Source organism: Enoplosus armatus, chromosome 11 (genome assembly GCF_043641665.1).
Source record: "Enoplosus armatus isolate fEnoArm2 chromosome 11, fEnoArm2.hap1, whole genome shotgun sequence".
Classification (NCBI taxonomy): domain Eukaryota; kingdom Metazoa; phylum Chordata; class Actinopteri; order Centrarchiformes; family Enoplosidae; genus Enoplosus; species Enoplosus armatus.
In genome coordinates, this window is record NC_092190.1 from 16449558 (window position 1) to 16467056 (window position 17499).

General features: G+C 40.0%; 1 protein-coding gene across 1 annotated transcript in view; it reads left to right on the forward strand.

Annotated features, from left to right (window-relative positions):
* The first annotated feature begins 4071 nt into the window (after nt 1–4071).
* edar (ectodysplasin A receptor) overlaps nt 4072–17499 on the forward strand; it is a 32690-nt gene continuing 19262 nt past the window's right edge. The window contains exons 1-2 of the mRNA XM_070914861.1: nt 4072–4152; nt 15897–15962. Of these exons, the coding sequence (XP_070770962.1) occupies nt 15912–15962 (51 nt within the window). The 5' untranslated portion in view covers nt 4072–4152; nt 15897–15911. The remainder of the gene's footprint in view (nt 4153–15896; nt 15963–17499) is intronic.

Consider the following 17499-nt stretch of genomic DNA (forward strand, 5'->3'; position numbering starts at 1 on the left):
GATGTCACTAAGACTAGACAAAGAGATTTGACCAATGATGCTACATGTAATTAATGCGCATGCTGTAATGTTGCACATGTAAAGGCTGTCATGATCCAGTATCGTAATGATGCATTTACACACACTGTTATGTACATTTTTTCATACATTTCATCCATATAATTGTATCTCTACATGAGACATTCAAGTGTTGGAATGGTCAGTTTTATTATATTTAAAACAGCATGTCCATGACCTGGTTTTGCAAGCTCCGATTGGCACATTATGGCAGTTGTTTTTCTTCCTATAGGTGTAGAAGGTCAGTGAGTGGTGCCCAGTTTTCATAAGGCAAAGTAAATGAATTGGGCTTATGTGCTTCAAATGGGCTTTTAGTGTTTTATGCATGTTATTTTGCTGCAAACTGTATTGCGATGTTTAGTTTTATTGTTGCAATAAACCATAAAAAGTAAATTATATTATTTTGTAATCAAATGTTGTCCTTTGAGAATAAGCTTGAGTTGACTTGACCTGGCACTGCATTCATATTCTATTTCTTCTGGCTATTTTCATCTACATGAAAGCTGCATTGGCTCCTGTATCGTCCTCGTCTTTGTCAGTAATATCAATAATTCTCATTCTTTCCATCATTTCTCTGCAAACACAAGAGTTCGTCCACGGACGGCTCTTCTGGAGAGAGATGAAATCTTGTTTGCCAGAGATGATCAAATATAATGAATATGTATGTGTATGGTTTGTATGTGTGTGTGTATGTATGTGCAGATCTTCTCCACGTACCTATACCATACACCTCTCTCCCATCGACCAATGTCCTTCGCTCATGCAAAAGTAGGTTAGCTGACACGGCAGTTACCATGGCAACCGGCTCTCTGCTTCCTTGTTGAAGAGTAGTTAGAGAATGTGAGTGTGTTCACACAGACTGCGTGCATGGGGATACTAGCAGGGGTACTAACAAGGTCACAGAGTCTGTAGTAACTTCACTTGTACAGCATGTGCGAGTGCTCTTTAAGAAATGGGGGAGAACACTTCAAGTTAAAAAAAAGTACTACCAAGAGAGTAAAATTTCAACTAGGGTTACTCCAAAACATTTGCTCAATATGACATTGTTCTACCTGTGATGTTACGCTTATGATTTATGATATGATATGATATATATAATTTATATTGTTTGTTCAGAGGGAAACATTTAACTGGTTCTAATGTAACATTAAAAAAGACTAAAGATTAAAAATTCTACATGCAGTCTGCAAATATGTTTATATGATCATCATAATCCTGGAATTCAGTGGAGAGTTTTTAATGCCCTATGGTTTAAATGTATATTTTTCCATGGAAGATAACTCACTAAATATTAAATATCAGGAGAAAAATATGAGCTTTTTATTCTATATTGCATTGGTTTCATCCTTGAAAAGAGGTTAGATCATATTTTCAACTCTCAGAGTTCAAGCCTCCTTGGGGCACCTAAAAAGCATGAGGAAGTTTGTTTTTAATGATTTTGCTGCAAATGGAAGTTACCCCAACTTCATCACACCAAGCAGCAAATTAGGCCTCCACTGACTGCTATCTCCTCTGAGCTACAGTACTTTGATGTGATGCAGAAGGAGGGGGTGGGGGTTGGGGGGGTTAAAAAAGGATAGCCAGTCTGTGACAGCTGCTGTACTAAAAAACTCAAGTTTCTCCAAACTCAAAATATATTCCGTCAACGTGCAAAAGCATTCAAGGGCCAGGTCATCATAACTCTAAGCTGTATTTGTTTAGCACAGCAAAGGCAGACCCATAAATAAATAAGTAAAACAGGAAGACAGAATATTGGGTAAGCTAGAAAATATACTGACTGTGTGTTTAAGCTTCCCTTATTATGCTATTATTAGTGTTGAAAGAAAAGAATAGCTATGTCAATACGACCCACGAGCTTGATGATTTATGAAATTAATCATTTTCAAAATAATAATAAAATTATTTTTTCTATCATAAATGCTACTTTTATCCTTCACATGATTTGTTTTCATTATCAGATGTATTACAATCTATATTTGTTATATGCATTGTTTTTATCATAGCTGTATCCTCCTATTTAATGCTGCAAGAACCACATTTTCCTACAAGGATCGTGCAGTATGTAAGGGATATGTAACCCTGTACCATTTTCTGTTATGTTGCCTTATCACATCTCATCATATCTGATCTTATTTAAACTTTTTTGTCACTTTATGCCTCATGTATCTCAGCTCGTCTTACTGCATCATCTCATATATTATATATGTCACATTATCTCAACATGTCCTATCTCGTTATACCTCATTTCACCTTATGCAGAGTCAGTTGCATGTGTTTTTGTGTTACACCATCCATCATAGTAAATACAGGTTTTGCTTGATATGTGTTTTTGTCCGGTCTGTGACAGAGCAGCCATCATTCTCTCAGCAGAACTCATCACTCTTCTTGTTATCCTCTCCTCATCCTCTCTTTATCCCCTCTTCTCATATAATCTCTCGTCCTCTCATCCTCCTTTTCAGTCAGGAAGCCCCTGGATCGACATCAATGAGCCTCTGAAAGAAGGAGGGAGACAGACAGAAGAAAGAAAAGAGAGGAGAGGATGGAGAGAGAGAAGAAGGAAACAGACTGAGAGAGGGGCAGAGAAAGTGAAAGAAAAAATAAAAGAGAGATCGACCAAGAGAGAGAAAGAGGATGGAGATAAAGAAAAATTGGGACAGAGGGAAAGACAGAGACGGAGAGACAGAGAGGGAGAGTAAGTAATTACAGGACTCCCAGTGTTTTCAAAGCCCCTCTTTTATCTCACCCTTCCTGTGGCTGAAAAAAGGAGAAGCAGCGGAAAGGAGGAGGAGGAGAGGAAGACTAAAGTCCAAGCTTTAGTCCAACTCCGACAACAGGCACCAATCATCCACATCACACACACACACACACACAAACACACTCAAACTAATTTATAGCTACTGTTTCAAAGACATTTTATCATCTGAAACAAGGTGTTTGTGTGTGTTCAGTGGGCTTCATGTAAAGTACTTTAACTTTAACCTTGATAGTTGTCGTATTGTTTGTAGCAGTAATATGCAACTTTTCTCTGTCAACCTTCCTATGTTGTGGTTATTATTTATGTTATATGTCAGTCTATATGTTGTGCTGCTGACACAGAATACTGAGCATTTTACCATGCTGTATAACAAATTCACAAAACTAATTTGTGTGGCCATTAAAGTGAAGTCAAATAGCAGTAGTATAAACAGTAGTGGTTGAAATTGTTGTGGTAGAAGTAGAAGGAGTAGAGGTAGTTGAAAAAAAAAAAAAAAAAAAAAAATATATATATATATACCAAAATTCACTGTGTCTCAAATGTGAAGTTTTGCTGCTTTTCTTTGTCTTAAATGTCAATAAAATTAATATTTTTGGATTTTGAAATGTACAAAAGAACAAGCTATTTGAAGACGTCAATTTGGACAATTTTGAAACTTGTGATGAACATTTTTCACCATTTTCCAACTATTAATTGAACAAACAGTTAGACAGATTAATGCATAATGAAAATAACAGTTAATAGCAGCCCTAATATGTAAGGTTGCATGTATATAAACACACATTTGTACATTCTGCGTGCTAACAAACCTTTAACACTTTTGGCGATATAAATTAATGTTTGATAAAATGTATTTTTACATACATTACTGTAAAGGTATACAGCAAGTGTAAAGTATAACTGATTTGTGTTGATCTTGGAAGTTTCTTATGATGATCACTGATTTGAGTTCAGAGTTTAGCCACTTCCATGGTGCTGCCACTACCGGCCTGCGAACACTAGATGGCGGAGTTGAGTCGTAGCCTGCAGCGTGTTAATTGTCCCCGCCGAGAGTCTACCTGGGACACGTTAATCTGTCTCTCATGCAGGGCGGAGAAAACTTCTCACTTTTTTCTCATCAAGGAGGAGCCTACAGACATACCGACATGCACCAAAGTGGAGGCTGAGACACAACTTGAACTGCGTGGAGCAAAAACTCGTAGACTGCCAGTCCCTCGGCGATGCTTATCCGACGCCACGCTAGAGATTGATCACCGACCACCAGGACTGATCGCCCCGCCAGCAGATCTCGCAGTGCAGCGGAGAAACCAGACCAGCGTGCCCCCCTCTCTGAGCTCCAGGTAAGACGTCTGAGCAGCTCCGCTCTCAGGAATGCAAGGACGGATTGCTGCAAGACTTCGGGGAAATTCCTGAGCAACACTTATTATGGCAAACAAGCATGTGCTTTAGTGTAATTTTACCTCTAAGAAAAATAAGCATGAATTGTTATTTTTTTTTGCCATGAGGGCGTTAGGACAGAAACAGAAAGTGCTGATGCACGTCAAAAGAAAAAAAGAAACATCCACTAATGTTTATAATGAATGCAGAGGTGACCCCTCACACTGCTTTTCTACATTCAGATGACACCTTATTTAATTGACAGGCTGTAATGGTGTTACTGGCCAGAGTTTACATCTCAGGCTGAAAATGCAGATATGTTTGTTGTTGTTGTCAAGTGCATGAGATTGGGGGAATATGTTTCCAATATTATTATTTGCATGAATGTCATCTACATGGAACACATTCAGTCTGTGTGTAACATGCACCAATACATTCTGAAGTAGGCCTGTGTGAAAGGTACTGTACGTGTTGGTGCAAAGGTTGTAGCCCAAGGTGGAAGACAGATGGGATTGTTTCTCACATCACTAGCTGCACAGTTCAGGCCTGAGTTGCTTTTTGACAAGGCTACGCATTTTGAATCCTAACACTGACTTTATTCTCCTGTGATGATTTTGATCAGTAGAATAAATAGAATAGAAAAGCATGCATTAGAAAATGAATTAATAAATTGATAAATAAGCCATACCACTCTTACAGTAGGCCATATGATGTGTCTGGGAGTTTGACACTGTATTTTTGGCTGGTTGTGCTTGAGCAAGTGTGCGTTTGCGACCTTGCACACCTTCCTCCTCTGTCTGCATAATTGTTTTCTTGGTGCCGCCTGACTGTCCCGGGCCCCGGGGCCCCCGGGGGAAGTCCTGCCCGCAGACAGGCAGCTCGGCCCGGCTGGGGACATGCCGGGTCCTGCCGAGCCTCTGAAGTCTGCTGACTGGCTTTGAACTGTAGCTGCTGGAGGTGGAAATCAATCCGTCTGTACCCCCCCCCTCCTCTCTTTCTATCTCTCTATCTGCGGCTCTCTCTCTCTCTCTCTCCCTGCAGCCCCCAGCACAGCGCCTCTCTGCTGCCATTGAATCTTTCAAGTTCACAGGTAGAAAGGCGAAGGAGACACGGAGAAGAGACAGGGGAGGGAGTGTAACTCATCTTCAAAAGAACTTCATATGGTTTCTGAGGATTAAAGGGATGAAGGCAGGAAAAACCAACAAAGCCAGCGCCTGTAGTCATGATCATCCTATACCAGACTGAAGTGAATAGATAATTTGTTTACTTACTCGCCGCTCTGTCGCTTAACACTGCTCGGTACTAGAATTCACACAATGACTATTATTTTGCAGTGATATCATAGAAAAGAGAGGGATTCTTGGGTTTTTCTTGTGCAAGTTATTGTTGAGATTTATGTCACAGCTGATTCCAATCCACACACCATATCCATTTCCCCCCGTCGAGAAATTTATAGAGCTCAGGAGGCCTGTTAGGGTCGAATGTTTCATAACGCCTCACACATCTAAGATGAAATTGTACTAAACACGTCAGACAGAGTTTACATATGGAAGTGAAGTTATTTCAGCTCATTAGGTTACTACATTTAATTTATGGCACAACTGTTTGGTGGAGGCTTTTGTCCAAACTGCCTCACCAGAACCAGGACCATGTGCAAGAACTACAGGAATACTTTACATTTTGTATAGGATTGTAATAATTGTCTATGCGAATGTAAGGCTTTTAGAGTTATGGGGATAATCTCGTAGAAGATAAATCTAAAGAAACTAAAATGTACGTGTCAACTCAATCCCCACAGCCAGGGATATTGACATGAGTTTTTATTACATCTGGAAAAAGTACAAAAAGACTCTCCAATACTCCAGTCAAACTTAGCATAAAAGTCGTAAAACAAAAAGAGTAGCATTATTATTTTCAATAGAAAACATAAAAAAATCTTGCATTATAGCAAATTCCAAAGTGACAGTTTTATGAAACAAAAGATAGTGTACTTATTGAAGGTATGCAGAAAGTAGACATGAAGTATCCTAATTAATTGATAGACATTAAGTATTAATAATACATTCATATTTGAGTATATTTAAGTTTAATCAAAGCTGTGGAAAAGAAGTGTGAATGTATGCAGCACAGTACATTTATAAGCCTTTTTACCTGTACTGTATCAGTTGGATTTTACCCTGACAGCTATTCTTAAATGAACAAAGAAACAATTCACTGATGAAATACCGGCTATAACTTGAATCTATAATCTTAATTCTGTATGCTGAGGATCTGCACGTGCTCAACACTGATACAACATGCGTACAGCTCAAACCAACGCACACTGTTACTCTTAAGAGAGGAAACAAAAGGCTTCTTCTGACAGTATACGCTGCCTTGTTAGTATCACAACGCGTCTCCCCAGGCTCCGTCACTAATCATTGCCCCACGGCTCACAGTCACCAGGACGGACAAGGTAACTTAGAATAAGGCAGTGGACCTCAGGACTCCCCGAGGGGCTTCCAGGGGGTCCCCGGCAATATGAGAGATAGCTGCATTTCATTATATTTTAATTTACATGCAATAATCCCAGTAAAGCAACATAAAAGGAGAAAAAACGTTTCTAATCAGAGGTTTCACTCTTACCACTATTATTTCCCCATGCGTCGCGCAGACGATCCAACAAACTAATACTACATCAACAGTTGAAACCTCTCCATGTCAGCCCCAGGGAGCGAGTTTAATCAAATTGGGGTTTGTGGTCTAATTTGTGTCTACTTAAGAGTCCTCTGTATGGGGAACCTGCTTCAGTTAGTCATCAATTTCTTCTTTCTATACAGAGTGAGTGGAGGGAGATCTGGCAGGTCGTGTCTTACATTGTTGAAAAACAGAAATACTGAGCGAGGTCTTGAAAATCATAGTTTACATAATACACAAAAATACATGAGAGGTAGGTTTTTTTGCCTTAACATGAAGTTAAACCAGATTGTTGCGTGCTGGCAGGTACTTAAAGGAGCAACTCTTTCACACCTGGACAGATTTAATCCCAAACTGTGGTGTTTCTGGCTCAGTTGGTGAGACAATTGGCAGGTGGGAAGCTGATGAGAGATCATGTTGTTGGTCGAGGCACCTGTGCAGACGGGCGTAGGATCTGGGGTGATCCGTATTACGTCCTCCTCACGGTGGCAGGTGGAAATGCACATTACTAGAAGTAGGCATGAAAACCAACGTTTCAACAGTAACTGTCTTTGAGTAAGGTAGTTTATATCAGAGCTGTGGCAGTGTTGCGATAATCACAACAGAGAAGAAGAAAGGTTGCTGATTTGTCTTTAATGGTCTAGTACTGTACTGTATTGTCTAGAAACAAGGGACACATCCCCAAAAGACATGTTTATCCTAATATGTAGAACTTTTTAGTGGAGAAGATGGCATTGTTCTGCAGTCCCTCTATAGTAGGAAAGTTAGAGGGACGCAGTAAGACGGAGGGATGAATTCCTGCTTGCAGATTAGGCTTCCCACCTACAGCCACTGCAAAATAAACAGAAACAGAGACAGGGAGAGATGTTCTGCCCCAGCAGAGCTAAAGAGGGGAACAAGGGATCAGGGAGAGGAGACGATGAAAGACAGATCACCGGCAGGCAGAGAATCAAAGAGCCTACTGACTGACTGGAGCTGGGATAGGTGTGTGTTACCAGACTGTGTGTGTGTGTGTGTGTCTTTTCATGTGCCCTAAGAGTTTGTTTTTCCTGCGCACAGAGTGGGAAGCTGACAGTAAGTCTGTAATTAAAGCAATCAAAAGATGAAGAGAGATGAAGAAACATCACACACGCGCACACAGATGTGCACATACAGAAACACACACACATTTCATTTAGTGCTCTGGCCATGTGTGTAACTCAGCATTAATGTCACTGGAGGTGTGTTTCTGCTGTTTAAAAAGTCTGCACATTATTTAAGGTGTAAGATGTATTCGCATGAGGTGTCCCATCAAGTGAATCACAGTCTGTCTTCTGTAGATGACATTTGAGCCATCAACTCTTTGTGGAAATTCAAGTTGCTGCAAATCGTGTTTTGACACTCTGTAAAAATACAGTTCACTCTGATGAGCCACGATGCCGGATGGGACTGGACTAAATGGATATTGAGTCAGCAGACGAGGGCCAGCTGTCGTCTGAGGTTTGCCCCTGTCTCCAAAGTAGGAAATCACTTTAATCACGGGTTTATTTTCACATCAAACTTAGACGGCAATCAGGTTGCAAATTAAACTTATCTGTTTCTGGCTCATTTAGTTCCTGATAGCCGAGCCTTGATGGCTACTTTGTTCAGTGAGTTTGACTTCCTTTAGCACTGATGAAGACTTATGAAGCTAGAAAAATGCAAGGAGAACGGGAGAGAACTTTTGCAAACATGTCAATGGTGCAATGTGTGAGCCTGAATGGCAGAAATGTGATAATAATTATTACCTTATCTAGTACTTTGCAACTGTGGTGCCGTCTCTTTCTTTTTAGACCGTTTTCCAATCAGTGAGTTCTGTGTAGAGAGGTTTTGGTCTGATTCAGCTGAAGGTGAAAGCGGTTGGTCTAATTTGACTGACAGCCCTGCCGCCACCCCTATATTTACCCTCCAGCTGCGTCCAAATCATAGAAAGGAGACAAAATGCCAGCAGCACATTCCTCCTTCATAGTACAGGGGCACTTATAATTACTTACAAGTGGATCGACAGTGGATTGGCCAAATTCTTGAACACATAGTTGGAGTTATTATTGAATGTCAGAGCAGAACAGTCAGTAACACTTGAACTGAGGTGTGTTTTCATGCTTTTCAGGCAGAATATTAGAAGCGCAGGTAGATGATTATGGCCGCTGTACATTTGATGACATGGTATTATACTGAACGAAACTGTCTCATTTCTCTTCCTGATTATTATATTATAGACTATTGTAAGGAAGAGTTTCCCTTATTATAATATCCTCATAATTCATAATTCACAATGACAGTGTTACCATTCGCTTTGCGGGGGCTGTATTTGTTGAAGGCCTTTATCATAGACCTACTTGAGATAGAAACAGGCACAATCATCCAGAGTAAAGAAATATATGCTAAAATAAGTCTTTCTAGAGTGAGTTATTTATTTATTTATTTATTTTACCAGAGCAGGTGGAGGTTTAAATGACAGTGTGCAGGAACTTGATAGACGGGAAATCCACAATGTTAGTGGTTTTCTGCTTCATGTTTTATCTTAAAACCCACTAGGTTGAAGTTTTATTATCATTAATCTTATCTATATGGGATCTACATCCCAGCATTAATTTTCACTGTGGCACTTTTTGCTGGTTAACCTCTAACTAGATTTCATAATTTGCTACTATTTAAGCTAGCTTTTGTAGTTGTACTGACAAGTGCAGGCCTAGTGAAGTGGGAAGTTGTTAAAAATATTCATGCTTACATTTACAGAAATCATCTACGTTCTGTAATAGTTCATCTGTCAGGGCCTCAAAGATGGTGAGTGTGATGTTCTCCATGCTTGGTTGGCTGGAAAAAAACTGCAGGATTTGGGGTGTGTGCCGAGTGTTGTGTGTTTGAGGTCTTGCTTGGATTTGGCAGGTCGAATTCTGGTCTGTAAAAGGATAAAAGAGTCGGCTTTTTTAGGGAAAGAGCTCCTCAGCAGAGCATTGATTAACTTTGGAACTTGTTTATGGCGTGGAAGCAGAGGGATTATGTGTGCAAGTGTGTGAGAGTGTGTTTATGGTAGGGTTAGATCGATTTCTTGGTTAGTTTTTATATGGGGCCAAAATCATATTTTATTTAAAGTGACACATCAGACTGACAGTGTCAATGGCCAAAGCTAAAAAACATTGGCAGCGATCATCAGCTACCAGCAGCTTCAGTCAAATAATAAGTATATCAGTATAAGCAGTCCAGTCTTAACATGTACTGTGTATTGTAATATATTTATAGCATATGTTGTTTATGGATCATTAGATTTAAAATGTATCAGATAAAAAGACAGGAGAGGAGGTTGCTCGAAAGAAAAAAAGAATAAGTAAGGGAAGAAAGAGAAAGACTTCAATGGAAAACAGATTTTCCTTTTAGAAATACCAAAAAAAGGATGACAGAGACCCCTGGATCCACATGCTGCTGATTTAATTGTCATCAGAAATTAAGTGCTGTGGAAGAGCCCACAAACCATCCTCTAACCTCATTCTTCATCTTCTTCATTGCTTTGCTTCTTGGCCGAGTTCCCTCGCCACTGATTGGCCTATTACTTAATCGGGCAGGAAGTCATTATCAACCCGGCGCGATGAATGTGATTCAAAGGGTTAAAAACTGTTGGTGAAAAGCCGTTTCCCACACAATCCATTGGTAATGGTGCTGAAGGTTATGAAGGTAGGAAGACACAGAACCATGCACAGAAAGAGTCTTATTTGGTATATTTCTCAATGAAATGAATGAATGAAATTAAATCAGTGAGAGAAAAAGAGACAGACGTCAATAAAGAGCAATGTTTAACACTTTTAACACTGGTATCCACTATATGCTCCAGTAAAACTTATTTTGAAACCTGCTGGGTCAACAGCGGCCCCTTTGGCTCAGTCATGCGTTCCATTGAACTTGTTGCATGTTGTTGTATTAGCGACTGCTACTGGTTGGCCGTGGGCTTCGCACGGAGCGGAGTGGGATCTTGGGGATATTGTGAATGTCCCAAATGTTACACATGCATATTGGGAATTCCACTCTGGGTAGAAAAAGGGGAAAACTGACCCACCACAGACTAATCATGCAGTACAAATCTACTGCTTATTCAGGACCAAAGCATGTTTGTCTGTATGACTGTGGCGTGAGAGATGTGACTATTATTTTCAAGTAATGACCAATGATGAATACAGCCTATTTCCCATAAGAAACTATCAATCACCTAAATGTTCAGCTGATTAGTGAACTTGTTTATGTCTTTGTACAGTGTTGAATGCTTGGTTTACTGAGAATAACACACACTGTGCTTACACAGTAAGGTCTAAAGCATTACCACAAAGAATACAAACACAAGGATGAATAACAAGAGACTGAGTGGCAGTTATGGGAGGATGCCTGCTCCGACTGCCAAAAAATGAGGAAGAAGAGTGTGGAGAATTAACAGCAGGGAGGAAGTCCCTGTCTACTTAATGTACGTGTGTTTGTATGAGCTGATCTATGGGAATTTCCATATGGCAACCCCTCCCTTCACCTACGGGGTCGAAACATCACATTTAGTTGTCATATTTAGCGGCAGTCCATATCAATACAGACTTAATTCTGCTTTGAAGTGCTGTGCTGGATTTTTAACGATATTAAAGCATTATACTTGTCACTGTGGGCCAGGGAGCTTCGATGAAAGATGTCTTCTTCTAGGTCTCATTTAATTGCGCTGTATGACTTTTGAGGTCAGTGGGTTTGTTTTAATGAAGCAGGGTGAATTGTCTTGCCATAGTTATGTGGAATTTCATATTGGATTTCCTCTGCTGACAAAAACAGGAATCAAATGCAACCAAATGAAAAGCAGAGACGAAGACAGAGCTAATGAAGGGAGGGAGAGTGGGAGGTTGCAGAAATGTTTACAAGTTGTTCAGTCTAGCAAACATTGCAAAATAATAATAAAAGGCTTTTTTAAAAAAAAAACTTTTATTTGTCCAGAAAAAAAAGTCAGCTGAACTGTTTCCTTCTTTAAAATCACACGATCATACTGGGAGCTGCCCAGTACAACCGCTGTGTTCTACTGGTGTCACAAAGGACTGCGCAGACCTGGTAATGACACAGCTAAAGACAGAAGGGTTATTTATCAGGGATTATGTGGTCGTTAGAAGATTAATACCCTCGGGTTGCAAAATGCTTGGGCTGACTTTCATCTCAGACCTGCCCCGACAGAGAGAGCGGGGGCTAGAGAGACAGAGAGAGGGTAGGAAGAGGTAAAACAGAGTGTCAGAAGACACAGAGAGTCTTCAAACACAGCGGTGTTGGTGTGTGTGTCTGTGTGTGTGTGTGTGTGTGTGCATCACTTTAACCCCATAATGAGTAGCCTTGAGGGGGTCCACAGCCATTTGGCAGTTCTTCATTTCCTGATTTAAAAAAAAAGTTCTATCTACCCTTTTATCTCTTCAGCAGCAGCACACAACCCCATGCACGCACACACACACACACATATACGCATATACACTTATACACATACACACCGGTTGTGGTCTTACCACAAGGACTTGTGCAATTAAGCCTGTTTTGCCTTCAGAAGACAACTCTGTGCATATTTATGTGCCATATATCTATCTGTTAATTTGTGTGTGTGTGTGTGTGTGTGTGTGTGTGTGTGTGTGTATGTGTGTGGAAGCTGTAATTAAGCAAGATCAAACCCTCTGGTCTGGGGAATTAGCCATCATTATTGGAGATCAGAAGGTTTTTCTCTCAAGTCTGCGACATGGAAGAGTGGAATTAGAGGTTTGGAGCCAGACAGACAGATTTTGGCCTCAGATAGCAGATAATGGCGGCTTCTTCCTCTCTCTCTCTCTCTCTCAAACACACACACACACACACGCACAAACACACTTTGATGCTTCCGACAGCTTCAGGTGGATTTAAAGTTCAGCTGTTAATGTTTTGAATTGAACTGATATGACCTAAGGGCACATCAATCAAAATAATAACAGGCTTTTATACCAAAACTAGAGTGTTTGGTGCGATGGTTTTCTGGTTAAGGAACGGTTAGCTTTCGGCAGCTAACACTACTTGGTAAAGGTCAGGGAGTGATTGCCTTCAGGGCCAGAGAGGTCAAACACCAGAACACCTATCTGCCTCAGAACATCACACTACTCCTACACTACTACAAAACAGCAAAAATAGATCACTACTCCTGCTGTCATTTTTCTGGAAAGGACATTTCCATGAATACACCTAGTTGGATATGTCAGTTATTTATTGATCACGTACTTTAAGTCCAGCAGAGGAATATGAACTGATTTACTGATTTTGATCAGGTCACACATTATCCTGTTCAATGTTCCCTATTATTAACGCAGGTTATATACCCAGGTTTCAAACCAGGATTGGAGAGTTTTAGTTTCCCCTGACAAAAGTGTTGTTTTATTTTAATGTAGATTGTTGGAAATAATAAAAAGAAAGTAAATGGACTTTGAATATCCAAATAAAAATCAGCTAACAGTGTTCAAAGTAATCCCAGTGAAAGGTTGCCTGTTTGTATATAATTCAGGACTGTGTGTGTGTGAGTGGATGTGATGCAGGTGTGTTATCAGCAGGGTTTAGGGTGTCACAGGGTCCCCTATAAAACCAGGAAATCAAACATCCTTTTTCCATGGTATGAATGGAAGCCATAGATCCAAGAAAAGTATCTATATACACATTTAAACATCTACCCGCATCTTCCTTTCTTTCATATGTAGTAATTAACACTCAATGATTCCATGAGAAATGCACTTAATAACAGCAATTAAAGGTGTGTTTGTGTACACCTACAGTATATGTGTGTGTGTGTGTGTGTGTGTGAGTGCATGTTATGACTCCACCACTCATGTGGAGTGGTGTTTGGGCTTGTTGTGTTTATGTACATAAATATGACTTAAGATCTTACTTATCTGTGATAATAAATTTGACCTCGGTTGGCGGGAAGGAGTGGATTTGAAATATGGGTCTGTAATGAATACTTTCCAATAACATTTTTTTCCTTTCATGTTTTTGGTGTGGGTGATGGTATCCAATTCTCATTTCCTTGTCTTGTATTCATCATTGCAAAACTGGCAGGAACAGTGACTTATAGTTTTTGATCTCTATGGCCAGAAAATGAATTTATCAACTCGCTGAGTTGATCAAAGGACTGTGCATTTGATTCCCGAGGCCTTATTGACACCGATATGGTGGAGTTTGTTAGTTCAAAATGTGAAATGTAACCTTGTAATTACTTGTAGATTAGAAGGAAATTATAATTGGAGTAATTTAACATCCAGCAGCTCCACAGTATTTGTGGAAGCCTCTGTGTTTCTCTGGAAGCCGACAGAAACAGCATAAAGTCAGCACGCTCTTATCTGGGCTGCCACCCTGTCAGGGACCACACACACACACACACACACACACACACACACACACGCTGATTTTCATCCTGCAAGATAGGGGAAAGTATTTGAAAAAAAAAAAGAAGAAAAATCTTGTGGCATGTTTAGGAAAATGTGTAGGAAAAATGACCTGATTTATAGTGTGGCCCTTTAAATGAAGCAAGCATGCAGGTTGCTTGTGCTGTTTTAGTTTTTTTGACATTAAAAGAAAACAGTCAGTAAAACAAAAATGCAGCACATCTTCCAGCAGTGTCTAAATCAGGTGCATCTCAGATTTAAACAGAGCAAACACCAGAGCACACTGGACAGAGAGGACTCTGTGTTTTCTGATTACATTTTTTTGTTTTTCTGTTTGTTTTCCTTGCAAGTCGCTCTGAGACCTTCAGACGACCGATTCTGATTGTCATTGTTTCTTTTCAAACAGGGCTTAAGATGTGATTCTTTACCAAGAACCCCAGCCAACACATATCCTTTCAATTACAATGACAACATTATTTACACACTCACACAAGCACACACACACACACACACACACACACACACACACACACACACACACACACACAAACGCTCCATGCTCAGTGCAGACCGAGGCAGGACAAACACACAGTAAATTACAATCGCAGGCGTGATCTTGCAGACACGCGTACAAAGACATAAACAAGCAATTACACGTTCCCACACAGGCACATGGACTCACACGAACACACAACATATATGTTAATTTATGCCTTAATGAGAGTAATACACACACACTTCAGGAAATGTTGCCATCAACAGCATTAAAAGTACTCCCAAACATCATTTCACAAATAAACCAAGCAGTGCACATTTTGACACACTCCTCCCTTAACTTGGTGCTTTCAGGTCTTTTTACAACTTTGCAACCTGTTAGTTTTCTGGCCAGAGTCGTTAAGATAGTTATCAGCAGCAGGACAGAGAATATTTCAGCTTGGTTGCCAAAACAAATACACAATCTCCTGATGACTGTTTACTCAACGTCCACTTCCGTATCACAGCCACTATGTGTTTACTAAATGTTGTTTTTAAACTTTAACCTCATTTTGGTGGAGCTGTGAACTGAAAGAGACAACATTTTGATTTTGCATTACTTAACAATGGAATGTCAAGCCTCATTCTTTACACCCTTATGTAGTAGTAGTAGTAGTACAAGTACTAGTTACTAGCACCTGCAGGCGTGAAAGCCGGCTTTAAAGCTGTTTGCATTTCAACTAAGTTTGGGGTTTTGACAAAAACTTTAGCCTAGTGCGAGAGACATAAGGAATTGGCAGATGATTAAATGTTTTTAAGTGATATCACCATCCTTTACTGAAGCAGAGGTTAGCCAATGGTGATGTGTGCTAGCAGTTATGAGCCAGAGGAATGCCACAGGCTCTTCTGCCGCTATTACATGTTTATGGGCGATGACGTGATGGTAACGGGACAGTGAACTCATCTGGGCCACACACACACACACACACACACACACACAAACGTGCCCACTGACAGCACTACTGTTGGCAGGACGGCTTAGATTCATGACTTTGCTGTTTTGTAAGTGAAGTTTGGCGCAGAAGCTTGATTGCAGGACATGTTTGCGTTGCAACGAATAACCATTTCTTTGTCTTTCCCTCCAGGAAGAAGACGCAAACATGTCAGAGAGGAGAGGTCAGAAGAAGTCCGTCTTTCTGTCCTCATTATTAGTAAGTTTTTATTCTTTCTTCCTCTTTAATTTCTGCTGTCCTCCTACTTTAGTTCTCTTTATATTTCCTTTGACTTTATTTCCTTTAATTCTCCCCATTCCTCTCCATGGTCCCCACTTTCACTGCACTCTGCCTCTCTTTGTTTTTTCTTGTCCTTCTCTGCTTCACCTCCTCCTTTCCTATTCTTCTCTTTGCCCTCTTTAAAATATCCTCAAGCAGAAGCTTAACTCCAAAATCATCATCTTATTCCTGGTATCCTCAGAAACTCTCATTGGTCCAACAGTATGGATCACAGCCACATTCGGCTCCACACTTGGCACTGCGTCATCCAGACTTGTGGTGCTATGTGCCAGCTGCTTGCACAACTTTGCAGCGCTTGTACCAATCAGTCAACCTTAGAGTTTTTTCGGAGAGCAGATATCTTTATAATCTGACTGGGAATTTAGAGATTCTCTGCTTGTTTTGATGTTGAAACTCACTGGCAGTGCTCCCGACAGACTCCTCCACCTTACCTCCCCACCTCTGTTTTCCTCTCATCATGTGTACATGCAGTACTTACTCAAGAAGGCAGAGATATGTGGATTAAGTCAGTGGTGTCAATTTACTACACCACTGAGTCGTGGCATTAGAAAGGTATTTCCACTAATTCTGAAACCACTTACTGTATGTAGACTACATTTCTGGGGAAAGTGTAGAACAATGACTTATGACTGACAGAGAAGTGCGCTGCACATGTCATACTGTACAATATCACAAACAGAGACAACACTGAAACACAGGTGTCGATGTGTGAAAAGACATTACTGTGCTTACGTACAAGCTTGATGTACGTGTATTGTACTTTACTTGAGTATTTCCGTTTTACGAGACTTTCTACTTTCTACTTCTACTACATTTCAGAGGGAAATATTGTACTTTTTACTTCACTACAATTGTCTGACATTGAGAGTACAGTTAGTAGTTACTTTACAAACTAAGATTTTACATACAAAACATACGAGGACTTTTATACTTTTATACAAGTATGATGCATTATAAAATATTAAACTACCCAACAGTATATAAAATTGAGCTTGATTAGTCAAGTAATAGTGAATTATCAGAAAATTAATTGGCACATATTTTGAGGTTTACACTGTTGGTCGGACAAAACAAGACATTGAGTACTTTTACTTTTGATTCTTGAAGTACATTTTACTGAAGTAACATTTTCAGTACAGAGTATTTTCACAGTGTGGTGTTGGTATCTTTACTTTAGTAAAGGATGTGAATACTTCCTCCACCATCTGTTTCAGTAAACACTCCATGTGGTTTACAGTTCAACAGTGTTCCTGCCAAATTGTAATATAAATTGAACTGTGAGGGATAACAACAACAAGGACGCACTGGATGAGTTGTTAATGTGCAGAGGTGTACACGCCTATGCTCTATAGACCTGACTATATATCCTCGCAAAGCATTGTGGGATATCTGGTTGTGTAGAATATTGGTGTGACAGGATGTTTTGTTTTTCCAGCTGTGGAAAAATGTGGAGAAG